The sequence below is a fragment of the Eublepharis macularius genome, chromosome 17 (genome assembly GCF_028583425.1).
Source record: "Eublepharis macularius isolate TG4126 chromosome 17, MPM_Emac_v1.0, whole genome shotgun sequence".
NCBI classification, from domain to species: Eukaryota; Metazoa; Chordata; class Lepidosauria; order Squamata; family Eublepharidae; genus Eublepharis; species Eublepharis macularius.
This window is the reverse complement of record NC_072806.1, coordinates 2,903,116-2,924,642: the sequence shown is the minus strand read 5'-3', so window position 1 is coordinate 2,924,642 and position 21,527 is coordinate 2,903,116. Positions and strand designations below refer to the sequence as shown.

The window sequence follows — 21,527 nt, the reverse complement described above, 5'->3', positions numbered from 1 at the left end:
GACCCGTGGTTCACAGACAGCAAGAAACCCCCAGCAAGAGAGCATGAAGAAGGCTTCAATTCAAAAGACTGCCTGCACCCAGTCACCCCACAGAAATGGTGGGATTCAAATTGCGGGTAGTGGGGTGGAGAGAAAAACTCAGCAGCAGAGGAAAGTAAGCTGTTCATTCCCCTTAGCCAAAACAAATTCTCTCTCTCACACACACACTCACCCCATCTTGCCTGTCCAACCCTATTTGGGATCCCAAACGCTTCTGCATTGCAGTGGGGACCCATTTAACACTAAACTACATCAAAGCCTCATTCATAAAAATAGGAGGTGAGGCAACAAAACTGTTCCAGGATTGTAGTAGTGCAGCCTGCAGGCAGCAAAAAGAAGGTCGAACGCTCTTCTGCACAACTCCTTGCATGCAGAAGATTAGGATATCAAGAAGTACTCTAGCCTAGCCAAATTTTCTGAGCGGGGGAGGGTGCAGAGGAACACAAAACCATGCAATCTTCCTCATCCTGGGACACTCCAGGAAAGCTGTTTGCATGCTGGGCAGAGCGGCAAGTAACCATTTCTTCAGACGGGCACTGTGGCTCCTGTACAGATAAGGCACAGTTAGTAGTAGCAGCCACTTGCCAGTTATCCAACACTCTCAGTCACTACTGGAGTGCAATAGTTAAAAGGCTTCCTTGCTGGCAGCAGATCATAAACAAGAGTTTGGATTTAATCGCCGAGTATCTCCTGTTGAACCTTAAAATTTAACTTGCTTCTGCTTCGCAGGCAACTGTTCTCAGCACACTGCCCCTTTCTTTTCTCAGTGGGGCTGAAGCTGCTTTCACTCCTTTGCCTCCGATTCAAATTTGTGGTTGAAGGGATGACATTTGGAAAAAAAAATAACAAACCTAAGCCAGTGAATTACCAAAGTAATGGAGCCGGGCAGAACATGACTAACTACTGCTGGTGGCAAGGGCATTTCCGCTGCCGGCTGTGTCAGCTCACAAGGGAATTATTAGCCTCACTCAGAAGCAGGAAATAAGTACTTTGAAACTGCTTTCACGCCACTCAACAGGAGCCAAAGACACACAGGTTGCATAAATGCTTACCAAACAATGTTACACAAGCACTTGCAACTCACGGAAGGTGCTCCCCTCCTGCACTCTGGCAATCATTCCCTGGTCACACAACACAATCCCAACAGGGAGTTGCGACACTGGCAGAAAGCCAAGCGTGGCTACAACCACCTGAATGACTGGTAACCGGTAGCTGAGGGTACTGCCATCATATTAAGTGGCATAGTGTCTACAAGGGCTCACTCAGAGAGGCATTTCAGGCACACTAACAGCAAGGATGGCTCTTCTATTTTAACACTGTGACCCCCTTAAATTAAGGACGGGAAGCTGTGGCTTAGAGGTGGCACGTGCCCATTGCCTGCCCAAATCCCCAGTTCAATCCCGGACTTTTCCAGTTAAAGGACCTCAAGTAAAAGGTGCCCAGAATGAATTTTCTCTGCCCAAAGACTCTGGATGGTTGCTGCTCCCAGTCAGAGTAGGTAATTCTGAGCTAGACTGGCCATTGGTTGGGCTTGATATACCCGTATAGTTTTCGATATTCAACATCCATGTGTTGAAGGCTTAAGTATCTACGTGCCTACAGCCTACAAACCACACAAAAATGTTTAAGGGGAGAAATCAAATTTATAAGAATATCTGCTCACTTTTTCTTTTTAAAATGATCTTTCTAGTCCTTATAGCTGGAAAGTGCTGCTCAAAACTGTGTGGGTCGAAGTTTCAGAATCAAGAAGCACCAGTGAACAGTGGAAGAGGCTAACAGCAGGCCACCTACACGCATAGAAGCTTGCCCATTTTTAAGACCTTCTTTACACCACACCCTACCCCCAGGGCTCCTCTGCCTCTAGCAGTTAAGGTGGATGGTGACCAGAGGGCAAGACTTGGGTTAACAATGAAAAGGGGAGGGGAAGGAGAGGATGGAACAACATACACACACACCTGGTGCTCCTCTTTTCTTAAATCATGGGTAAGAGACTGGGATATACTTTCCCCTGCACTGGGACTTAGTGGTGGACTTCTGCACATCTGTACCTTGGTGTCCAGATACACAAGTCAGCCTGATACAGCCTGCCAGCGGAATTGCTGCTGTCATTTAAGGACAGCGCAGGCCTTTTGTCGGTGTTGTTTCAGCTCCAAGAACACAGGGTCATATCCAATTAAAAGTACTCTACCAGTTACAGATCCCTGTCCACCTAAAGAGTTGTGATTCATGGCTATGTACGGTAAGGAGAACTCAGCTGACAGGATTAGTTGCCCATTGCTACAAGACAGGGCAATTTCGCCCTAATTAAGCACTGACCAGTAAGGCGGCTTTCCGCTATTATGTTCCTTTGGGCAATGATGTCATTCCCTGGTCTCATCAGACAACATTCCAGGAAAAAATTACCACGAAACTCACTTCTGTGCTAAACCATGGCACTTCACAAGAAACTCCTCAGAATAACAACAAAGTGGGGAGATTGTGGGTTTTTTTAAAGCAGCCTGTAGAACATTTATGTACAACAGTTAAGGAAAGTGGGGTAATGACATTGTTTTTAAAGCTGTCTTGCAGTCGCAAATTCAACTGATTTAATCTTTTGTTGCTGCTTCTCAAACGTAGAAGTCAGAACTACAAGTTTGAAGCAATTACTCCAAGATGACTTGATTTAGTGATAAGCCTATTCTGAGCAAGGCCACATGCTCACAAACTAGACAGGCTGGCCAGAGTCAAAGCAACATACTCTGTCCCGGGGACTAGCAACCCAGGCTGGCTGTCAGGGGAACATAACCCCCACAAATTCATGGCAAGCTCATGCTACAATCATGGATATGAGCAGGGGTTTTTTTTCTGGGGAAAAAAGGTGGTGGAACTCTCAAGAGGGAAATAAGGGAGAAACATACGGGATTCTTTGAAATAATATTTTCACGTGCTATTGCTGAGTATTTTCTAGAGGTGCCGGAACTCCGTTCCACCACGTTCCCGCTGAAAAAAGCCCTGGATATGAGTATAGTATACCAAGACACTGGAATTCTGCACCACCGTAACTGATTTTGCAACACAGAACCAAATTCCTCAGCCTGCATAATTCATGCAAATTTGGTTGCTGCCTCTAGTTCCAGTTTCTTCAGAACTTCTCTGTTTTGTATAATTTATTCTACTAGATGTGGAGACAAAGGAGGAAACTGCAGCCCAACCCTCCTACCAATTAGAATCTTATTTAAGTCTCTCTGGCTTCTGCAGAACTAATCAGGCATTCACTACCCACACACTGCTAAGGTATCTTTCCAAATGCAAGGGAATGTTTTTTTAAAAAAATAAACACGTTTATGTCACTAACTGCATTCATGTCTTTTGTGATGTGGAAAGACATGGCGGGAAACACAAACAGTACACAGGATGGTCAGACTGATGGTAGCTCTCCAGATCTCAGGCAGGGGTCTTTCTCAAAACTGTCAGGATCTGTAACCTTCAGCACACATAGGTGCTCTAACACTGAATTATCAGCCTTCTTTCCAATCCATGCTACTCATGAGTTGGTTATTTTTTTTTTCTGTTACAAGCCATTCCATGCACCTCCTCCCAAAGAATGATTCCATTAGTCCTTGGGTCACATCAACTTCCGGCTCAGCCACCAATATTTCCCCGCTCACTTAGCTTACCAAAGTACCAGTTCAAGACTTGACAGTCGGTAGGATTAAGACTTCTTAGGCTTAAGGCAGGGCCAGATAAATATTCCAAGAGCTTAAGCAGTGACATCCAATTGCTGCACTATCAGGTAAAAGGAATGCCGCCCTCCCTCCTAAAACCCTGACCAAAAAGTCACTGGGACAGCAGCAAAATATGCTGATCAGTTATATTACTGCAGCAAACCCCCCCTCCCCCGCCAATAGCAAATAATGAATGCTTTGGGGAGCATTTATCTCTTGTATTTTTTAGTTACTGTTCACTGGGTTTTGTCTTCAATTTTCTGAGGGAGATGCAGGAAACCGAAAGTGCAAACCACAAAGTTTTGCCAGCTTGAAGCTGATTAGCATACGTAGCACTCTGCTTTTAAATACCACTAAACAAGGTGCAACTCTGAACACACCTCATTTCCCTATGTGCAGAAATGTTTTCAATTCTTATCTTGGCTGGGCCATACAGGCATCAAAAGCAAACAGAAAGCACAATGGCCAGTAGTGCTCGTGCTGCTTCAGAAGCCAGTTGGAAGGCTGAGTATGTGGAGGGGAGGCATTTGCATAAACTTGTGGTGAGCAATTGTGATGTCCAGATTTATTCCAACTCAGAAGCTCTGCCAGCAAGCCACTACTGGCTGAATTGTCTACAGGAGGTAGATACAGAGCAGGATTGGTCCAGCTTTTGAAGTTTTCTCCCCCACTACACAAGAAAGTGGCACAAATCACCTGTGCAACAGCACAGTGAAGGACATGAGCTTGTGTATTTCAGAGTTCTGGTTCTCAAAGGCTACCAAGGGCTTTCCTAAGGAAGTCCAAACAGTTGCTGAGAGGGCAAGCTCTGAAACACCTTTCCCAAAAGGCATCCTTTGCTGCGACCGAAAGCGGGATGCCAAGTCCCACAACCACCAGTGTACCACTTTTGGCTAATTATCAGTAAAAGTAATCGGGGGGGGGGGGGGAATATGGAAATTTGGGCTTTAAATAAAAATAAGCCCGTTAACTTTGTTGTTCTTTTTAATGTACTTAGCCGTTGGCGACAGCAAACATTAAACATTAAACTTATCTCTTGAACTTACTTTACTGCGGTTGGTTATTAACAACATCGCCCCTGGCAACCAGAAACTGCCCATAGGTGGCGACTCTAAAGCCTGTACAAGCCTCACCCGTTACCCACCCCTGGAAAAGGCAGGGTCCACTGGACTCTTGCCAGTTACTGAGCCAGCACTTGCACGACCAAAGCCCACCAGTTTTGTTTTGCGGAGACCTTTTGCATCTATCAGTCTGCGCCAGGTCTGACTTGAGTTTCTTATCCCCTTTTCCATGCTGAGACTGCCTTCTAGGAAAGGTGTGAACTAAAGTCTAATTAACAGTTTGCCATTTGCTACAGAAGCCCTCACAGAAAATTGCAGTGTCAAGTAGGTGTAAATATAGTTTAACAGATCTATCATTAGGGGGAATTACGTAGCAATTAATGGAAGCAAGGAGGCATATAGTTATCCACTACCTCATTTCCTCTGAAGAATGTATTTCAAGCTTATTAAATTTTATTTGAATCTACTTGCCTCTGCAGCAATGCTGTGTCAGGATCCCGGCTGTCAATTGCTTCAGAGGATAGTTCTAGTCTTTTCTTCCATAGGGAAATTGCTTATGTTTGAATAAAATAATACTTCACTAACGCTCAGAAGCAATCTATTCTCATATTTTTGGGACTCTGCCCTAGCAATAGAAACAAAATTCTGATCTAGGCAAAACTTTCCACTCAAATTATAGGAAGAAATATGAATGTTGAATGTCATTATATAAATCAGTAATAATAATAATAATAATTTTGTTATACACATGTAGCAATTTGGACAGATACACTTCTGTTTCTAATGCTGGCACATAAAAATCCCCTTAGTTTTCCCCCATCAGGAAGTGAGTCTGTGATTAAAGGATGCGGCTCCCAAAACAAGAGAGGGTCTCCGTTGAGTCACATATACAATGTTATGTGGGCTACTGAGATTTTGTAGGCTCGTAACTTGCATAAGCTTTTTTGCAAAATTCGTTTTGTTTTAGGACCACTCCATCCAATCCATTTAGCAGACAAGTCTGTGAAGATTCTCATACACTCAGCACACACTCTGAACTCTGCAGTTCAGGGAAAGCTGAAGCATTCTGTGTCATGCCCTTTCCAGGCAAACGGATGACCAGGAGTGCTTCCCCTTCCCTCCAATCCATCTGGCCTAGCAATGAGATCCACCTTGCAGTGCTGGGCATTTAACCGAAGGACACAGGAACCAAGGGACTCATTCATCCGGGGTTTGCTTGCAGACTTCTCAGTTGGGGTTCTCAAAGAAAATCTTCCAGCTGCTGCAAGTGTCCCTGCAAGCAGATCACTCCCAAACGCCCAGATTTTGCAACACACACTGACTCACTGTTCATCGCCCCTCCCCCGCAGTCAATTTAGAAGCTGCTTATCTAGAATTCAGCAGACATTCTACCATGAGATATTTGCTCTCTCTCTCTCTCTCTCTCTCTCTCTCTCTCTCTCTCTCTCACACACACACACACACACAAAAGTCAGGCCATACTGAAGAACTGCTCCACAAACTGAGAAAGCCAACCAAGAGAACACAGTGTCTCATTCCAAATGCAAATGATGGAACTAATTATAGGATATGCAAGATGAGTCAGGCTTCACCGGTGGATGATTACAGATGGACATCTGGTACAACAACTCAAACGTACTGCAGTCATTCTCTGATTTTGTCTAGTCTCTGGATTTTGAACACCCGATTAAGAACAAGGCCTGCCTTATCTCTTAATCAGTTTGACGTGGCAAGCATTTGCTTCCTGGCATCACAGGACAGAAGATAAGCAAGACTAGGAGGGTTAGCAGCTGTGAAGAGACATGAACCTCTCATTGAGGAATGAACAAGTTGGTAGTCAGATCTTGGGGGACTGCTAAGCATTCAGGACAAAACAACTGCACGAGGCAGAATGGGCTTTAGTGCTGAGCTGCCCAGAGAACTCTAGGCAGACATTAAACGTATTTCATGACTGATGTGAAATCCACAATGTTGCATTACAAGCCTCGATGAGTGCCGCTTAGGCTGCTCCCTCACTGGGAAATGAGGACTGCCATTCATGCCCACATCAACTCCCGTCTTTCCTAGAGGCAGCAGTCCAGCAGGAAGTCACGTCTTCAAGCAACTGTGAAAGTGAACAAGCGCAGAAGCAAGCCAAGTCAAGTCAGTGAAGGAGAACTCAATCTCTCTCATACCAGGCAGGATATCTTGTGATTCAGGTTACAACAAAGGTCAGCCTAACAAACCCATCTTTGTACTGATGCTACTGCTTGGCTTGAGAGAGGAGCCTAGGAAGTCGCTAAGTTCAAGGCTGCTTCATCTGTCCTAAGCGTTTCAAGCCCCACCTGGCATTTTTGTACACATCCTAGATCCAGCAGATCCGACTGTTTTGATGTTCTCCGTTTTTAGTAAGAGCCACTGCCTGGTCAAGGTCTACCACAGATTGATATTGCACGACTCGTGTGAACACTACACAAAGGCTATACGAGTAGCTCACAGAAAGCTCCCATCACAAAAAGTTGTCCAGGTTGTTAGACAAGGATGGTTAGAGTACAGCAAGCATAAGATGCACCACTAGATTCAAATGTTGTATTTTGTGATCTGCTTGCCAACTAACTGAATGGTTTCCATCATACCTGTAATCCTCCTTGATTTCCAGCGAGAAAGGCGGACTATAATGAAAATAATCAACATGCTACACAGCTGAGTGAAACTAAATAAGCCACCTGTACCCAAAAAACTGGAATGCTGATGAATTATGAGATCTTTCCTGAATACCCAGTGGTCCTTTCCAACTCCTGAAAAGTTGATTCTTGGGATCAGAGAATCAGACATCAAGTGCATGGAAGAGGCAGAGGAGGAAAGGAGAGAGTGCACTCCTCTGAGAACATAAGTGGATCAAGATCAATGGTGCAACTGTTCCAGCATCCTGTTTCATAAGTGGCAAACAAGTTGGCCTGAAGGGCCAAACTAGATCTGTCTGTTGGTATCTCCTGCAGAAGCAGAAACCAAGCTTCCTCAGTAAAACTGCACCAAACACAATAAAGGAAGCAAGCCAAAAAGTATATTGCCCTATACACAGTTTACAATAATTTACAACAGGAATACACCAATGGAGAGCAGTTTAGTACATCAATATTAGGAGCAAGAAAAGTCCCATCAAAATTCTTCAAGTATTCAACAGGTAAGTAGTTTTAATGATCACGTCGCTGTCAGTTCGTGTTATTTCATCCCGAAATCCGTAGGAGTCGTTTGGAAACAACGAAGAACGCTGAGTGGCAACGAGCTTACCGGTCCAATCCTATTTGGCTCGTTTTCAGGACAAATCCTTCATCAGGCCACCAACTATTTCCATTCCAACATGATCTTAAGACGTGAAAGAAAACATCCAAATACAGAAGCAGTATAAAGTGCATTCAAAGCTTCTGTATTTGGATGTTTTCTTTCACGTCTTAAGATCATGTTGGAATGGAAATAGTTGGTGGCCTGATGAAGGATTTGTCCTGAAAACGAGCCAAATAGGATTGGACCGGTAAGCTCGTTGCCACTCAGCGTTCTTCGTTGTTTCCAAACGACTCCTACGGATTTCGGGATGAAATAACACGAACTGACAGCGACGTGATCATTAAAACTACTTACCTGTTGAATACTTGAAGAATTTTGATGGGACTTTTCTTGCTCCTAATATTGATGTACTAAACTGCTCTCCATTGGTGTATTCCTGTTGTAAATTATTGTAAACTGTGTATAGGGCAATATACTTTTTGGCTTGCTTCCTTTATTGTGTTGGTATCTCCTAGCACTGCTATTTAGAGGTTTGCTGCCTTTGGGTTTGGAAGTTCCCTTTACAGACAGCATGGCTAGCAGCCACAGATGGAATTGTCCTTCATGAATCGAACCCCCCTTCTATGCCAGTGGCCATCATAAACGACAGCTTATTTGTGAGTAAAGCACTGCCTTTTGTCTGTCCTGAATATAATGCTCACTAGCTTCACTGGGTACCCAAGTTCTAGGATTATGAGGAAAAAACTTTCTATACTCCTTCTCTGCCACATCTGCGTTTACAAACCTTTCTATCATGTCCCAGCCCCATTATCTTTTTTCTAACATGAAAAGCCCCAGATTCTTTAGCCTTTCTTCAAAGGAAAAAATATTGTGTCCACTTAATCAACTTCACTGCTGTCTTCTACACTTTTCTAATGAGGTACAACAACCATAACTATACCTCGTATTCAAAATGACTCCGGACCACAGAACATAGGGAGACAATTCAGTCTCAACCCATCTCCTAAAATCTCTAGCATAGGGTTTTTAGCACAGGGGGGAGGGGGCTCCTTTGAGATATTTTTTTTTCTTTTAGAATGAGTAGAAATCTTCTTAAGGCAAGGCTTTTCACACTCAAAATATATAGCATGATGAGAGGACGTCCTCGATTTTTTCAATGGAAAAAAACTGGGCAATTCTGGGGAGCGTAGAAAAACCTCTTATTCTGTAAACGTGTACGTTTTCAAGAACTTTTAAATTTAAACACAAACGATTTTGGCAACAGTTAAGATACTTTAATGCAAATAATGAAAGCATGTCAAAAAGTTGTGTTTTTGATGTTATCAAGTTTTGGCTTAACATCTAAACTTGCTGGGAGTCCTACCTACTGTGACTCTATAAGAAAGTTTCTGTCCAAATAACACTTTCTTTTGTTTACTACACCATTTGTTTTCTACCGTCAACCTCTATTTTTCCTAACATTCAGATGACAAATGCATGTTATGGTAACACAGGGCACAGCCATTGGCAACTCTCAAGTACTGGACATGCTTACAACTTTCCTTATAGAAAACAAGATATTCACACATTTAAATCCCATTAATATACCCAACAGTAGAATTTTATATGCTAACTAAATTATAAACAATGCATTTTATGTTGTTAAATCGGTAAAAGAAATTTAAATTTGCATGGAAAATATTGCATGTATTTCAACTTTTGCCCCAAATTTCTGGTTTTTTCCTAGAAAAAATGTTTTATTCCATGGCTTCAAAATTTCTGGAAATGTGATGCCTTAGAAATGGCTGGGTTGTACCGTTTCTTTTGAATCCACACAAAAGAAATAAGGGTTCTCTGAACTGACCTATAATCTTTAAACTATGCTTTGGAAGGCTGGGAATGTGCCAAGGACACAGTTTGCCCAACTTGCGCACTGATGTACACTTTCATTTTCAGGTACTTCCAATCACAGCTTACTAGCAATACCTAAATCAGGTAATGAAGATCAGCACCACAATTTAAACCATGGTTTGGATCTTAGCAATAACCACAGTTTGCCTGATCTAGTCCTCTTAGCACTTTATGGATAAAGGAAACCCAGAAATGGAAGAGGAAATTGGCACAGAAGAGGGGAAGAGAAAGAGGGAGTGTGTATATCTGCAGCCTGAATCTCCGAGTCTTCCCAAAACACCTTCATCGCTGTTTTTTAGAACTTATTATTAGACTTTTATTCCACCCTTCCCACAGGCTCAGGATGGATCACATCATTTAAAACACAGTATGGATTCTGACTGGGAACTGCACTTATGATGTATCCTATCCAACTTTTCAACTCAATCTTGCCTGATTTTTTGTCCTAACTGTAGTCCTAGTCTCACAAGGCTTTTTGTCCGTGTGTGTCCTACAATGCTTAGCATAGTATTCACAGTGATCAAAAGGGTCCCCCCTCCCTTTCAAACAAGAACATGGTAGGATAAGGTACACTACACCCACAAACCTAGGACCCACCATAACCAAGTATAAATTACTGACATGAGTCAACTTGCCTTGATGCTACAATTTATGACGCCACCGTAAGGCACACCAGGCTTGGGCATTGTCAAAAGAGATTTGGTCAACTGTCTAAACAATACCCACTAAAGCATTTTAAAGCATTTACTTTTTCATCTAAAACCAAGTTATCAACTGGTCTGATACTTTCAGCAACTATTAAAAAAAAAAGTGTCATCGTAACGGTTCAAGGAAAATCAGCATCAGCTTACAGTTCCACTTGTTCTTTAAAAAGTAACATTAAAAGAAAGTAATGCAACTATGAAACACACTTCTGTTTTGAGGTGCCTGCAGTTATTGACGGTGGCCAACAGAAGAAGCTGTGATAGTATCCCACAATCCTGCTCATGGTAACAAATGCCTCTAAAACAAAATGAAAAGTTAAGCTGCTACCCACACAGTAAGATACTTGTGGTCAGATATTCCATAAATCTAATTGATGGTCTACTGACAATATCTAAATTGGACAAGTGCCTGGTGTACCAGCCTTAGAAGACCACTATCTCCTTCCTGTTTACATGTAAGATAGGCATTTCAACTGACCTTGGAGAACCGTATTAAGATAATTAAGATGCTCGGATAGCACCAGCTGTAACTGTGCAATCCTGGAAGTACCTGTCTTTATGAACTGACTACGCTTAGTTCACTTTTGCCTTACCAGATCTGATCACCGTGAACCAAGCTGGAAGCCACTGTTTACAACGGGGATACTTTTTACATTCTATCTGTTCTTTAAGATCATACAAAACTTGAGCTGGTAGCACTTTAAAGACCAGCAAGATTTTCACGACATAAGCTTTAGAGAGTCAATGTTCCCTTTGTCTGATACTACAAAGAGAGCTTTGACTTTCAAAAGCTTAGGCCCTGAAAATCTTTTTGGTATTTATGGCACTATTGGACTCAAATCTTGCTGTTTTACTGTAGACCGACATGGCTACTCACCTGAATCTAGTACCATACAAGTGATCCAAGCTGATTGACATTTGTTAAACTAGAGATCTGATGAGAACTTGGCAGTTAGTTCAATTTCATGGAAATGTTTTTACCAGCTTCAGTTATTTCACTAAGCTTGCCTGAACTAGAACCACAACCTATCATATCGATTTCAAGCAGATCCTTTTAATAGTGTACCAGTTTGTTAAGAGAACACAAAGAGGAAGTGAAATTTAGATGGGTTACTGTTAATTTCCCACTCCACAGAGGAAGAGAATAAACTGTTCGGAACAGAACTGATAAATAAGCAGCCACATTCTCACAGAAAAGAGGAAGGCACTTTTCCTAGGAGAAGGGCGGGTTTTTGTCCTTCATTTTTTGGCACTCAGGGCAGCTTCAGTCCATCCAATCCAGTGCTGCGATGAAAGGGAGTGATGGGACTGAAGGATGCTTTAAGACGTGGACAATAATCCAACACACAATTACTTGGAAATTCTACTGCACCATTCTTGTAAATACTACTTGCTAGTCATTTTAGTGAGTAAACACCGCTAACCAGGCTATTATGCAGGGAAGCAATTCTACCTTTTAAGACACAGCTAATAGATACGTGTGAGCAGGTGTGCTAGTAACGTTTTGGATATGTGATCAGGACCTTAGTCAGCAATGCTAGCAACCCAAACCCCCAGCAATTCTTACTGAATAACAAAAATGTGATAATTACTTGGAAATACTGCGGCTTTTCTCAACATCCTGTAGTTGTCCAATGGCAGCTAACTTCCAACTGGACTGTGTCCAGAGAATGGGGGTAAGATGCTATCTTCTTTAATATGGAGAGCAGAAGTTAATCACTTGTGCAGTGCCTGAAGGAAGCCCCAGGTCACTTAAAGAATGCTCATATGGATCCTGGTTTGGGACTACTACAGCAAAGTACCGCTCCTATGAACAAAACCCACGGTACGAAGCTGACCTAGCCAAGGAGAAAGGGAAGGAAATACTGGAATAACAGTACAATAAATCATTTTCCATGGTGGATGACAGCCACTTTCCAGGTGAACGAACCAACGAGATCGTAGCAATACTAGAGTAATGGTGAGCTGGAGTCTAAAACCCAGATATAAAGGAATGGCAACGAAGTCTCAAGACTGGAACTAACCCTCACAGCAATTGTGAGTTGTTACACACTCAACCAGGAAATATTATTTTCATACAGTATTAGGTGTGGCTCTGTAAGGATGGGCACGTTTAGGATATTTGTAGGGGGTGCCACTAAGAGAGATGAAAAGCCCAGCACACGTGTGGAGTATCACCCACAACTCTTTGTACGTGCTGGACAGTATTCAACGTTGTTCTACAAGAGGCCAACAGTCAACAGATCAGATTAGCATCAAGAAGAACAGAGAAGTATCTGGAAGCATAGGATCTAATTAGATACACAAAAACCCAGTCCTCAATCATGAATTAAGTTTGGAGTAAGGAAGCTGTTCAGTTGAACCTCTGGACTATTCCAAAGACTATTCTTGCCTTCAATGTCAACGGCATTTGCCATCCAAAATCTAGAGCCAAGGAAGAAGGGATTCTGAAGTAAACTATCAGCTGTCGTGGGTTATTTAATCTATTCAAACATTAATACCACCCTTTGTCAGGGGACTGTTGGTATATACCTGTTCAGTGCTTATTAATTTCACTACATACAACTTAAGCAAATGATGAAGTGGCAGAAGGGTAGACTCTCCACCTACTCTTCAGAAGGGTAGACTCTTCAATGAGCATTCACACATGGAGCAGATTCTTCTTTTTATCAGAAGCATGGAGCCAGAGTTGGTCATTATTTAAATTGAACGAATCCCGACAGGATTGAGTTCACTGCCATACCATCAACAAATTTACAGTTTTTGTGTATTTTGCAAGTGACACCTCCCATACATTGTGTGAAATACAAACAACTTAAGTATTTTAATAGGGCATCAGTAAGCTCTTATAAAGCACCTTATTAAAGCAATGTTCAGAGTAACAATAATCATCATAAAGCACATTAACTAATTTCATGAAAAAAGTACTACGCCCAGTCCCTGTTGAGTGTCGCTCCCAAGATCCTCCCCTGCCCCCCCCCCCGAACACCACGGGTGCTTCTGCATGGGTTGGAAAGTAGAATTTAATGAGTTAGACTGGAAAGACCCAGTACTATTAATGACACAGTGCTTTTCAAATACACAGCATTCAATTATCTCATGAAGATAAGCCCCACCTCCTCTCCCCCAGCAGGTTTGTATCAGCTGACCAGTCCCCAGGTGCCTGTATGCCTGGATCTCAGGGGGACTGGTGCCAAGGAGCGCTGATTTTGTGAACCTTTCTATCTTTGATGGGAGGGGAAGAAGGGTGCTTTTGTATGATCGTGGCTAAGAGACAGAGCTGCACACTGGGAAGTCAAAGTTGGGCTCTTTTAACTGTCATGGACTTTCTAGGTCACCCTTTACCACCACCCCCATCCCACACACTCACAAGCTGACCTTCCTTACAGGGTTGTTCTATGAAGTACAAGATAGTTTTGTGATGTAATTTAAACATTATATAAATGTAATGTGTAAGACTAAGTAGCAAAGCAGAATTCATCAGTATCAATTTCTCTTTTGCCAAGAGTTCACAAGTCACAGGGAAACTAGCATTTCATCCAGTGTGTGGGAGTGGTGGGGGGGGGGATGTGGTCCTTATGCAAGCTATGCTCTCAACACCTCCACAAGAAGAATACAGTTATACATTTATAGTAGTCCTGTAAAGTTGCAAGAGGATGTATGAGAAGCACACGCCATCCACATACTTCTTTAATTTTGGGATGAAATCCAAAGGGTTTTGAATGGAACTGAAAAGAACAAGGAGCTTCCCTCAAATTGCTCGCGACCACCCGGGTGACTAGGAAAGCACCAGGCATATCCTAGGCAGACATGTCACATCTGTGTGCCCTCAGGCTGATCACAGAAACAAACTCTTAAATGTCTGGCCTTGGAACTCTCTCTTTGCGAGTATTGCAAGGAGCAAGCCCTTCCCTTTCTTTGGAAGCTAAAACCAAACTGCACCTCAGGGAAAGAGGCAGCACCAGCTTTCTTTTACCTCTTTTGTGCAGCCGTGCTGTAGAAAAGCCCAGGAGACATCAATTTTGCATCTACTCAGAGCGTCCACTCAGTTGCAGTTACTTCCATTGTACGTGGGGAGTTTCCAAGCCAAATGCCAAGGCTCTGTAACTGGTCCTTCTGCCAATGGCAGTCATTTCGTGGCAGAATGCTCTATGTCTCTCAAAATGCCAAAAGTGCCTGCAGGTCTAAAAACTGGGAAAGCACTCTTAAGAGACATGGCCTTGCTCTAAAGCACTCTTAAAGAGACATGGTGCTGGGGTTGGCATTTGAGAGGAAATGTGCAAGTGTTGAGGGGAAAACTTTAACCTTTCTGGTAATGGGTTCAAAGTGAACCTTCCACAAAGGCTGTCCTATAAATATTTTACCATGTCCCGTTCATATTCTTTCCCTTTCACCTATCCAATAAATAATAACAATATTCAATTTACATACCACCCTTCAGGGCAACTTAACGCCCACTCAGAGTGGTTTACAATGTTGTCATTATCCCCACAAGAATCACCCTGTAAGGTGGGTGGGGCTGAGAGAGCCCTGGAAGAGCTGTGACTGACCCAAGGTCACCCAGCTGGCTTCAAGTGGAAGACTGGTGTATAGTCTATTGTGCTTTTACTGTACATACTACATTTCCTGTTCAGCATTTTCCCCACATTTTCTGCACTGTTTATAGTATGTCATAGTTTTTGTTTTATAATCTATAACCTGTCTTGATTTCATCATTTTTATATTTTGTAAGCAACTTTTGAGTTTCAATGAAAAAGGCAACCCTATAGTTTTTAAAAACTGGAGGCGGGAAGGATTTAAGTTACAATTAGGAAAGACCTGCTCCCCCATCCTTTATAATTCGCGTGGGGTGAGAGACAACATCAATGAGGCTATTGAAGAGACTTTGTTTAACCCAACCATGCACTCCCCATGTTAGCCCAATGATTCCCTGGTCCCTCCATTCTTCCTCATTTTCCCTCCCATTTTTGTACTTTTGTTGAACTGGTTTCTCGTTGTATTGTATTTTTTATTTTAAAAAATATATTGAACCAAGGAAAAAGGGGGCTTTGTTTGAATAAACATGTTGTGCTGAAATAATCTTCCCACACACATTCAAAGCAGCTTCTAATAAAACACTGGCAATGGCTATGTCACGATGAAGCAGACGATGAAGTTCTTTGTTATCCAACCCCCAACCCCCCCTCCACAGCGTTTTGCTCCCTCTCTCCAGTCTCTCATGCAGAGGTAGAAGAGATGAGAAAGATCCTTTAGGTCACAGTGACAAAAACATACGTCAGTAAGGGGCATCAAAGGCCACTTGTTGGATAGATGGGGGGGAATCAAAATTGTATTTTTATTTATTTTCCACCTTTCTCACTGAGATCCAAGGCAGATTACACACTGCAAATGAATCCAATACAATGAACAATTCAGCAAACTGGTAATGTCCTCAGAATCTGCGCACACACAATGATTCCAGAGAACTACTTAGCCTGTTGCAACAAAATTAAACAGAAGCTTGGTTAGCCTTTAAGGTACTATAGGACTTCTGTTTAATTTAATTGCTCCCCACCACAGCCTCCCAAACCCAGGCTCTGGTGTGTGTACACTCCAAACAATGGCAAGAACAAAAAATAAGAGACACAAGCCTTGGTAGGAAAAAAAATTACACACTTTAAAAAACGAAGTAAGAGGAAATTCCTCCCCTCCCTCTCATGCTTGGCACCTGTTCCTCATGTAAGGCTGCCAACCTCCACCTGGCGGCTGGAGACCTCCTGGAATCATGTCTGAAGAACTGTGTGTATGAAAGCAACTCTCTTGAAAATTTACACTCTGAAAATCTTGCTGTGGTCTCTAAGGTGCCACTGGACTCAAATCCTCCCAGAGTTACAAGTGATCTCCAGGCCACAGAGATCACTTCCCCTGTAGAAAATGGCAGCTCTGGAGAGTGGCTGCTAGGGCATTATGCCCCACTGAGGTCCCTCCCCAGGGTCCACCCCCAAATATCCCGGAATTTACCGATTGGGAGATGGCAACAGGCAAAAGAGTTCCCAACCTCCAGGTGGTGACTGGAGATCTCCCAGAAATACAGCCCACCTCGAGATTGCAGAGATCAGCTCCCCTGGAGAAAATGGCTGCTTTTGAGAGTGGATGCTGGGGCACTACACCCCATCGAGATCCCTTCTCTCCCCAGGCTCCACCCCCAAATCTCCAGGAAGCTCCACGTCGGGAGGTGGCAACAATCTCCAGGAACTGGCTGGCGCTCTCTCGGACACATCACCGACCTCCAAACTACAGAGATCAGTTCCCCTGGAGAAAATGGCTGCTTGGAGGGTGGACTCTACGGGGTTTTACCCCGATGGAGCCCCTCCCCAAGCCCTGCCATTTCCAGGCGCCACCCGGCTAAATCTCCGGGAATTTCCCAGAGGGCAGGCCTGAGCCGTGGCGCGGCCTGCCTGCCCCTCACCTCCTCCCATCCGGCCACAGACAGACGGGAACTCCACGGCGCCTTTGCGGGGCGCCTCCCCCGTCACAACCGCGCCGGACTCTGCCCGGGAAGCGAAACTCCCCTCCCCCGCCTCACTCACCTCTTCACAGACAAGGGGCGGGTGAAGCTGCGTCACGGGGAAAATGGCTGGGAGGCCCTCCGAGGCCGACTTCGGAAGGGGGGGGGACGAATAAGGGATATTGGGGAGGAGGGAGGGGAGCCAACCCCGTCGATTCTCCCCTCCCCCCCCCCAAACTCCTAAATGGACGTTGGAACAGGGTCGTTTATAATGTATTTTAAATGATTTTTTAAAAATGTAAAGCCCCGGAGACGCCTTTGGAGGGAGGCGAGGCGAGGCCCGGCCGGGCCCGCCGTGTTTGTTCTCTTTACCTGAGGATATTGTGGGCCTCCATGCTGCGGTTTTGGTTGCTGGAGCAGACCACAGCCACCCGGAGCGGCGAGGAGGGCATGGCCGGCGGAGGAGGGGCAGGGGCCGGGGGGTGAGTGGGGGGAGAGAGCGGGCGGCGAAGGGCGCGCGGCGAGACCCCCTTTTCCCTCGGCGGCGGCGGCGGAAGCGGCAGCGACGAAGTTCTCCTCAGTCCTCGCTCGGGCGGTCACAAAATGGCGGCCGCGGGGAAGGGAAGAGGCGGGGCCTGGCGACGTGTCTCGGCCGGGCGCCCCGCCCTCTCGCTGGAGCTTCTCGTCCAATCAGGGGAAAGGGCGGTGTTCCCGCTTCCGGTTTCAGCATTTGCCCGTCTATCTCGAGGACTCTATGGCCATCCCCACACTCTGGCTCGTCTATCTCGAGCCACGCCACGCCCTATCCGGGCCCGAGGCGCTGGGAAGGGCTGGGAAGGGCTCCCAAGTAATCATTGGCGTGTTTGTCTTGGAACGCTTTCCGGCGAGCCATAATAAGAAACGGGGCGGGGCTGCGAGATATTATTTGCATGTTTCCACGGAAACGCTTTCCGGCGAGCCATAAAAGGAAACGGCAAGAGGCGGAGCGGAAGAACCCAGGGGAACCAATGGGGAAAAGGAACAGCGGCGCTCGAGCGGGAATGGATGTATTCCATCCTAAAGGGTTGCCAACTCTGGTTGGGAAATTCCTGAAGCTGTCCGGGAGGAGCCTGTGGGAGCAGCGGGTGGAAAGTAAAGGGGCTTTAATATGGTTGCCAACCACCAAGGGCTGACTGGAGAGATCACGGAATTCCAACAGATTTCAAGGCTACATAGACTGACTCTCCTGGAGAAAAGGGCTGCTTTGGAGGCAGGGTTGCCGGAATCCCAGAGTTGTATTCTAGTCCAACCCCCTGCCCAGTGCAGGATCAGCCTAAAGCATCCCTGACCAATATTCATCCAGCCGCTTCTTGAAAACTGCCAGTGAGGGGAAGCTCATCACCTCCCTAGGCAGCTGATTCCACCCTTGAACTACTCTGACCCTGAAAAAGTTCTTCCTAATATCCAGCCAGTACCTTTCTGCATGTAACTTAAGCCCGTTGCTTCTAGTCCTATCCTCTGCTGCCAACTGGAACAGCTCCTTGCCCTCCTCCAAATGACAGCCTTGCAAATATTTAAAGAGAGCAATCATGTCCCCCCCCCCCAAGCGCCTCCAAACTAAACATTCCCAAGGCCCTCAGCCTTTCGTAGTAGGGCTCAGTCTCCAGACCCCTGATCATCCTCGTCGCTTTCCTCTGCACCCTTTCAATTTTGTCCACATCCTTTTTGAAGTGAGGCCTCCAGAACTGCACACAGGACTCCAGGGTGGGTTTTGGAATCTCAGCAGGATATAAGGCTATACAGTCCACCTTCCAAAGCAGCCATTTTTTCCCCCCAGGGGAACTAATCTCCATGGCCTGGAGATCAACTGTGATTTTGGGAGAACTCCAGTCACCACCTAACTGGAGGGTGGACTGTATGCTATTATCCCCCACTGAGGTCCTCCTCACCAGAAATGTACTCTCTCCAGGTTCTACCCTCAAAATCTCCAGGAATTTCCCTGCTGCAAACTGGCAACCCTAGTCCGCCCTCCAAAGTCTCCACTTTCGCCAGGGCAATTGATCTCTATAGTCTAAAGATCAGCTGTAACTCTGGAAGATCACCAGGCCCCCTGCCAAACCCACCCTCTGCAGACACCACCCCCAAAGCTCCAGGAATTGGCCTCCTCAGTGTTGGCAACGCTATCTCTATCTGCAGGTTACAACTCCTGCGTTGCCAGTGGAGATAGTGAAGGCTATGAACAGAGATTTGCTTTAAAGAGAGATTGCACAAAATCAGGGAAGAGCTCTATCAATGGCTACCAGCCACGGCGTGGTGACTGAAGGAAGCTTCCATTTGTAGAGGCAGTAAACTTCTGAATACCAGTGCTGGAATTGGGAAGCAGACGCACTGGAGGGCCCTCCAAGACAACTGGTTGGCTGCTGGGTGAAAGCACATTGGACTAAAGAGGCCACTGAAAAGATCTAGCAGGACTCTTCTTATTTTATTGAGTACCTTTGTAGATTTGCTCATGAAGAACATTTATTCTTCTAAACTATAAATATGCCAAATATTACAGTTTTATATGCTAACTAAGTGATAAACCATGCATTTCATGTTGTTAAAGCAATGGAGTAAGTTCACATTTCATAAAAAAGTAAACGCTGTGTGTATTTCCATTTTCCTGACATTTCTATATGCATCCATTTCTCATGGCTTCAGCATTTCTGGAAATGGTTCAAACGTTCTTTGATAATATTCTGAAAAGAAATCCATCCTTTTCTCCTTCTGGAAAGCTCCATCAGAACCGAAAGTGTGAAACCTGCAAAAAGGAAGAACATTCTCATAAACAGAAAGACAAGCTGTTAAGAGCAACAGCTTTGGATCTTTTATTCAAGCAATAGTTTTTTAAAACATTGATCCGTGAGATTATTTCATTCCATATGTCCTCACCGAAGGTTCTGATTTGGCTGTGATTTCAGACCCTAAAAGAATTTGCGATGGACTGCAGCCGCACCATATTCTTGATAACTCTCGAGGGTAAACCACATTGGTAGAAAGGAGAACAACGAGGTTATAATTGAGCCTCCTAACCAAGAAGCACACAATCTCTCTGGGGGTGCAATGATCCGCACGGGAACTCTGTTTGGAATTTGGGATTCTATCTCTTTAAAAACCCTCTCGTCCAGTCCTCGAAAAAGAGAAGTCCCCCCTGAGAGAACCAAGTTCCCATACAGAGCCCTGTGAATATCCTTGTCACACTTTCTGATACTGTTGGTAATCATTGTATGAAGGCCTGGTGCCTCGACTCCTATGGTCTTTGGTGCAAAAAGGATTTCAGGTGCCTTGCAAAACTGGAGATGGATTTTTATACTGTTTCCATCGGGCAGCTTCAAGATCTCCTCCGTTTTCTTCTCCAGTTCTTGTTTGGGGTCCAAAGCCACGTAGCAGAACTTCTCCTTAATGCCATTCACCATGGTCTTGTTGGTTCCGCTGACAGACGAACTACTTTTGTCTAAAAGGAGACTGGTGAGATATTTGGTAATGTCTTTTCCTGCAACATCAAGTCTGGATACCCCGTGAGGTAGGCAGTAGCCATCACAGATGGGGACAGTGTGAGTTACCCCATCTCCACTGTCCATCACCAAGCCAGTGGTCCGTGCTGATGCGTAAAGAGCCAAAGTCGCTTGGATGTTAAGATACAAAGCAGGTACCTTAAAGTGTTCAAACATCAACTCTGTCATTATTTCTCGCGTCCGAAGAGGGTTCAGCGGTGGCTCTGAGAGAAGCACTGGCCTCTCACTGGATTTTATTTTAAGCTCGTTTTTGTAGATATGTCTCCACAGATTCTCCATGTCATCCCAATGAACAATTGTGCCATGCTCAATGGGATAATTCAAAACCAAGCTACGTTTCTTGGAGAAAGCTTTCCTTCCAATGTAGCACTCCTCTGCTTTATCTTTAAGGTGGCCGACGACTGATGTGACAGTCAACTGTGGTTCTACTTCACCTGAGATCCCAGCTTTGCATGATCCAGACCCATTGTCAATGACAACAGCCGGCCTCAGTAAGTCTTTTTGATAAGACATTGCTCAGTCTAGAGAACTGTCGCAATGCTGAGTGGGGCAGTTGATTTGCTTTAGGGGTCTCTGCCTCAAGTTGGAATGTTTGGCAATAAAGTGTTCTAGCGCCCTGACATCACAAACAGGCAATGCCCACCTGACAACAACTCTATCCCCTTTCAAAGTCACAATCCCTCTCACATAATCCTTACGAGTTACAGTTTAGCAAGATGAGGCATCTATGCTGTGCTGTACATTTAGGTGTATTTACACCACAGACTGGAACTGATTTAATAGAATCATAGGGTTGGAAGGGATCTCCAGGGTCATCTAGTCCAACCCCCTGCACAGTACGGGAA

General features: G+C 44.7%; 2 protein-coding genes across 2 annotated transcripts in view; both read right to left on the bottom strand.

The window, feature by feature from the left end:
- The window catches only part of SSU72 (SSU72 homolog, RNA polymerase II CTD phosphatase), a 48,051-nt gene extending 30,295 nt beyond the window's left edge, over positions 1 to 17,756 (bottom strand). Inside the window, exon 1 of the mRNA XM_055001723.1 lies at positions 17,522 to 17,756. Within this exon, the coding sequence (XP_054857698.1) occupies positions 17,522 to 17,601 (80 nt within the window). The 5' untranslated portion in view covers positions 17,602 to 17,756. The remainder of the gene's footprint in view (positions 1 to 17,521) is intronic.
- Positions 17,757 to 20,091: 2,335 nt separating this feature from the next.
- LOC129344618 (actin-related protein T2-like) lies at positions 20,092 to 21,195 on the bottom strand. The gene has a single exon (XM_055001410.1). The coding sequence runs from the start codon at positions 21,193 to 21,195 to the stop codon at positions 20,092 to 20,094; it is 1,104 nt and encodes a 367-aa protein (XP_054857385.1).
- Between the last annotated feature and the right edge of the window lie 332 nt (positions 21,196 to 21,527).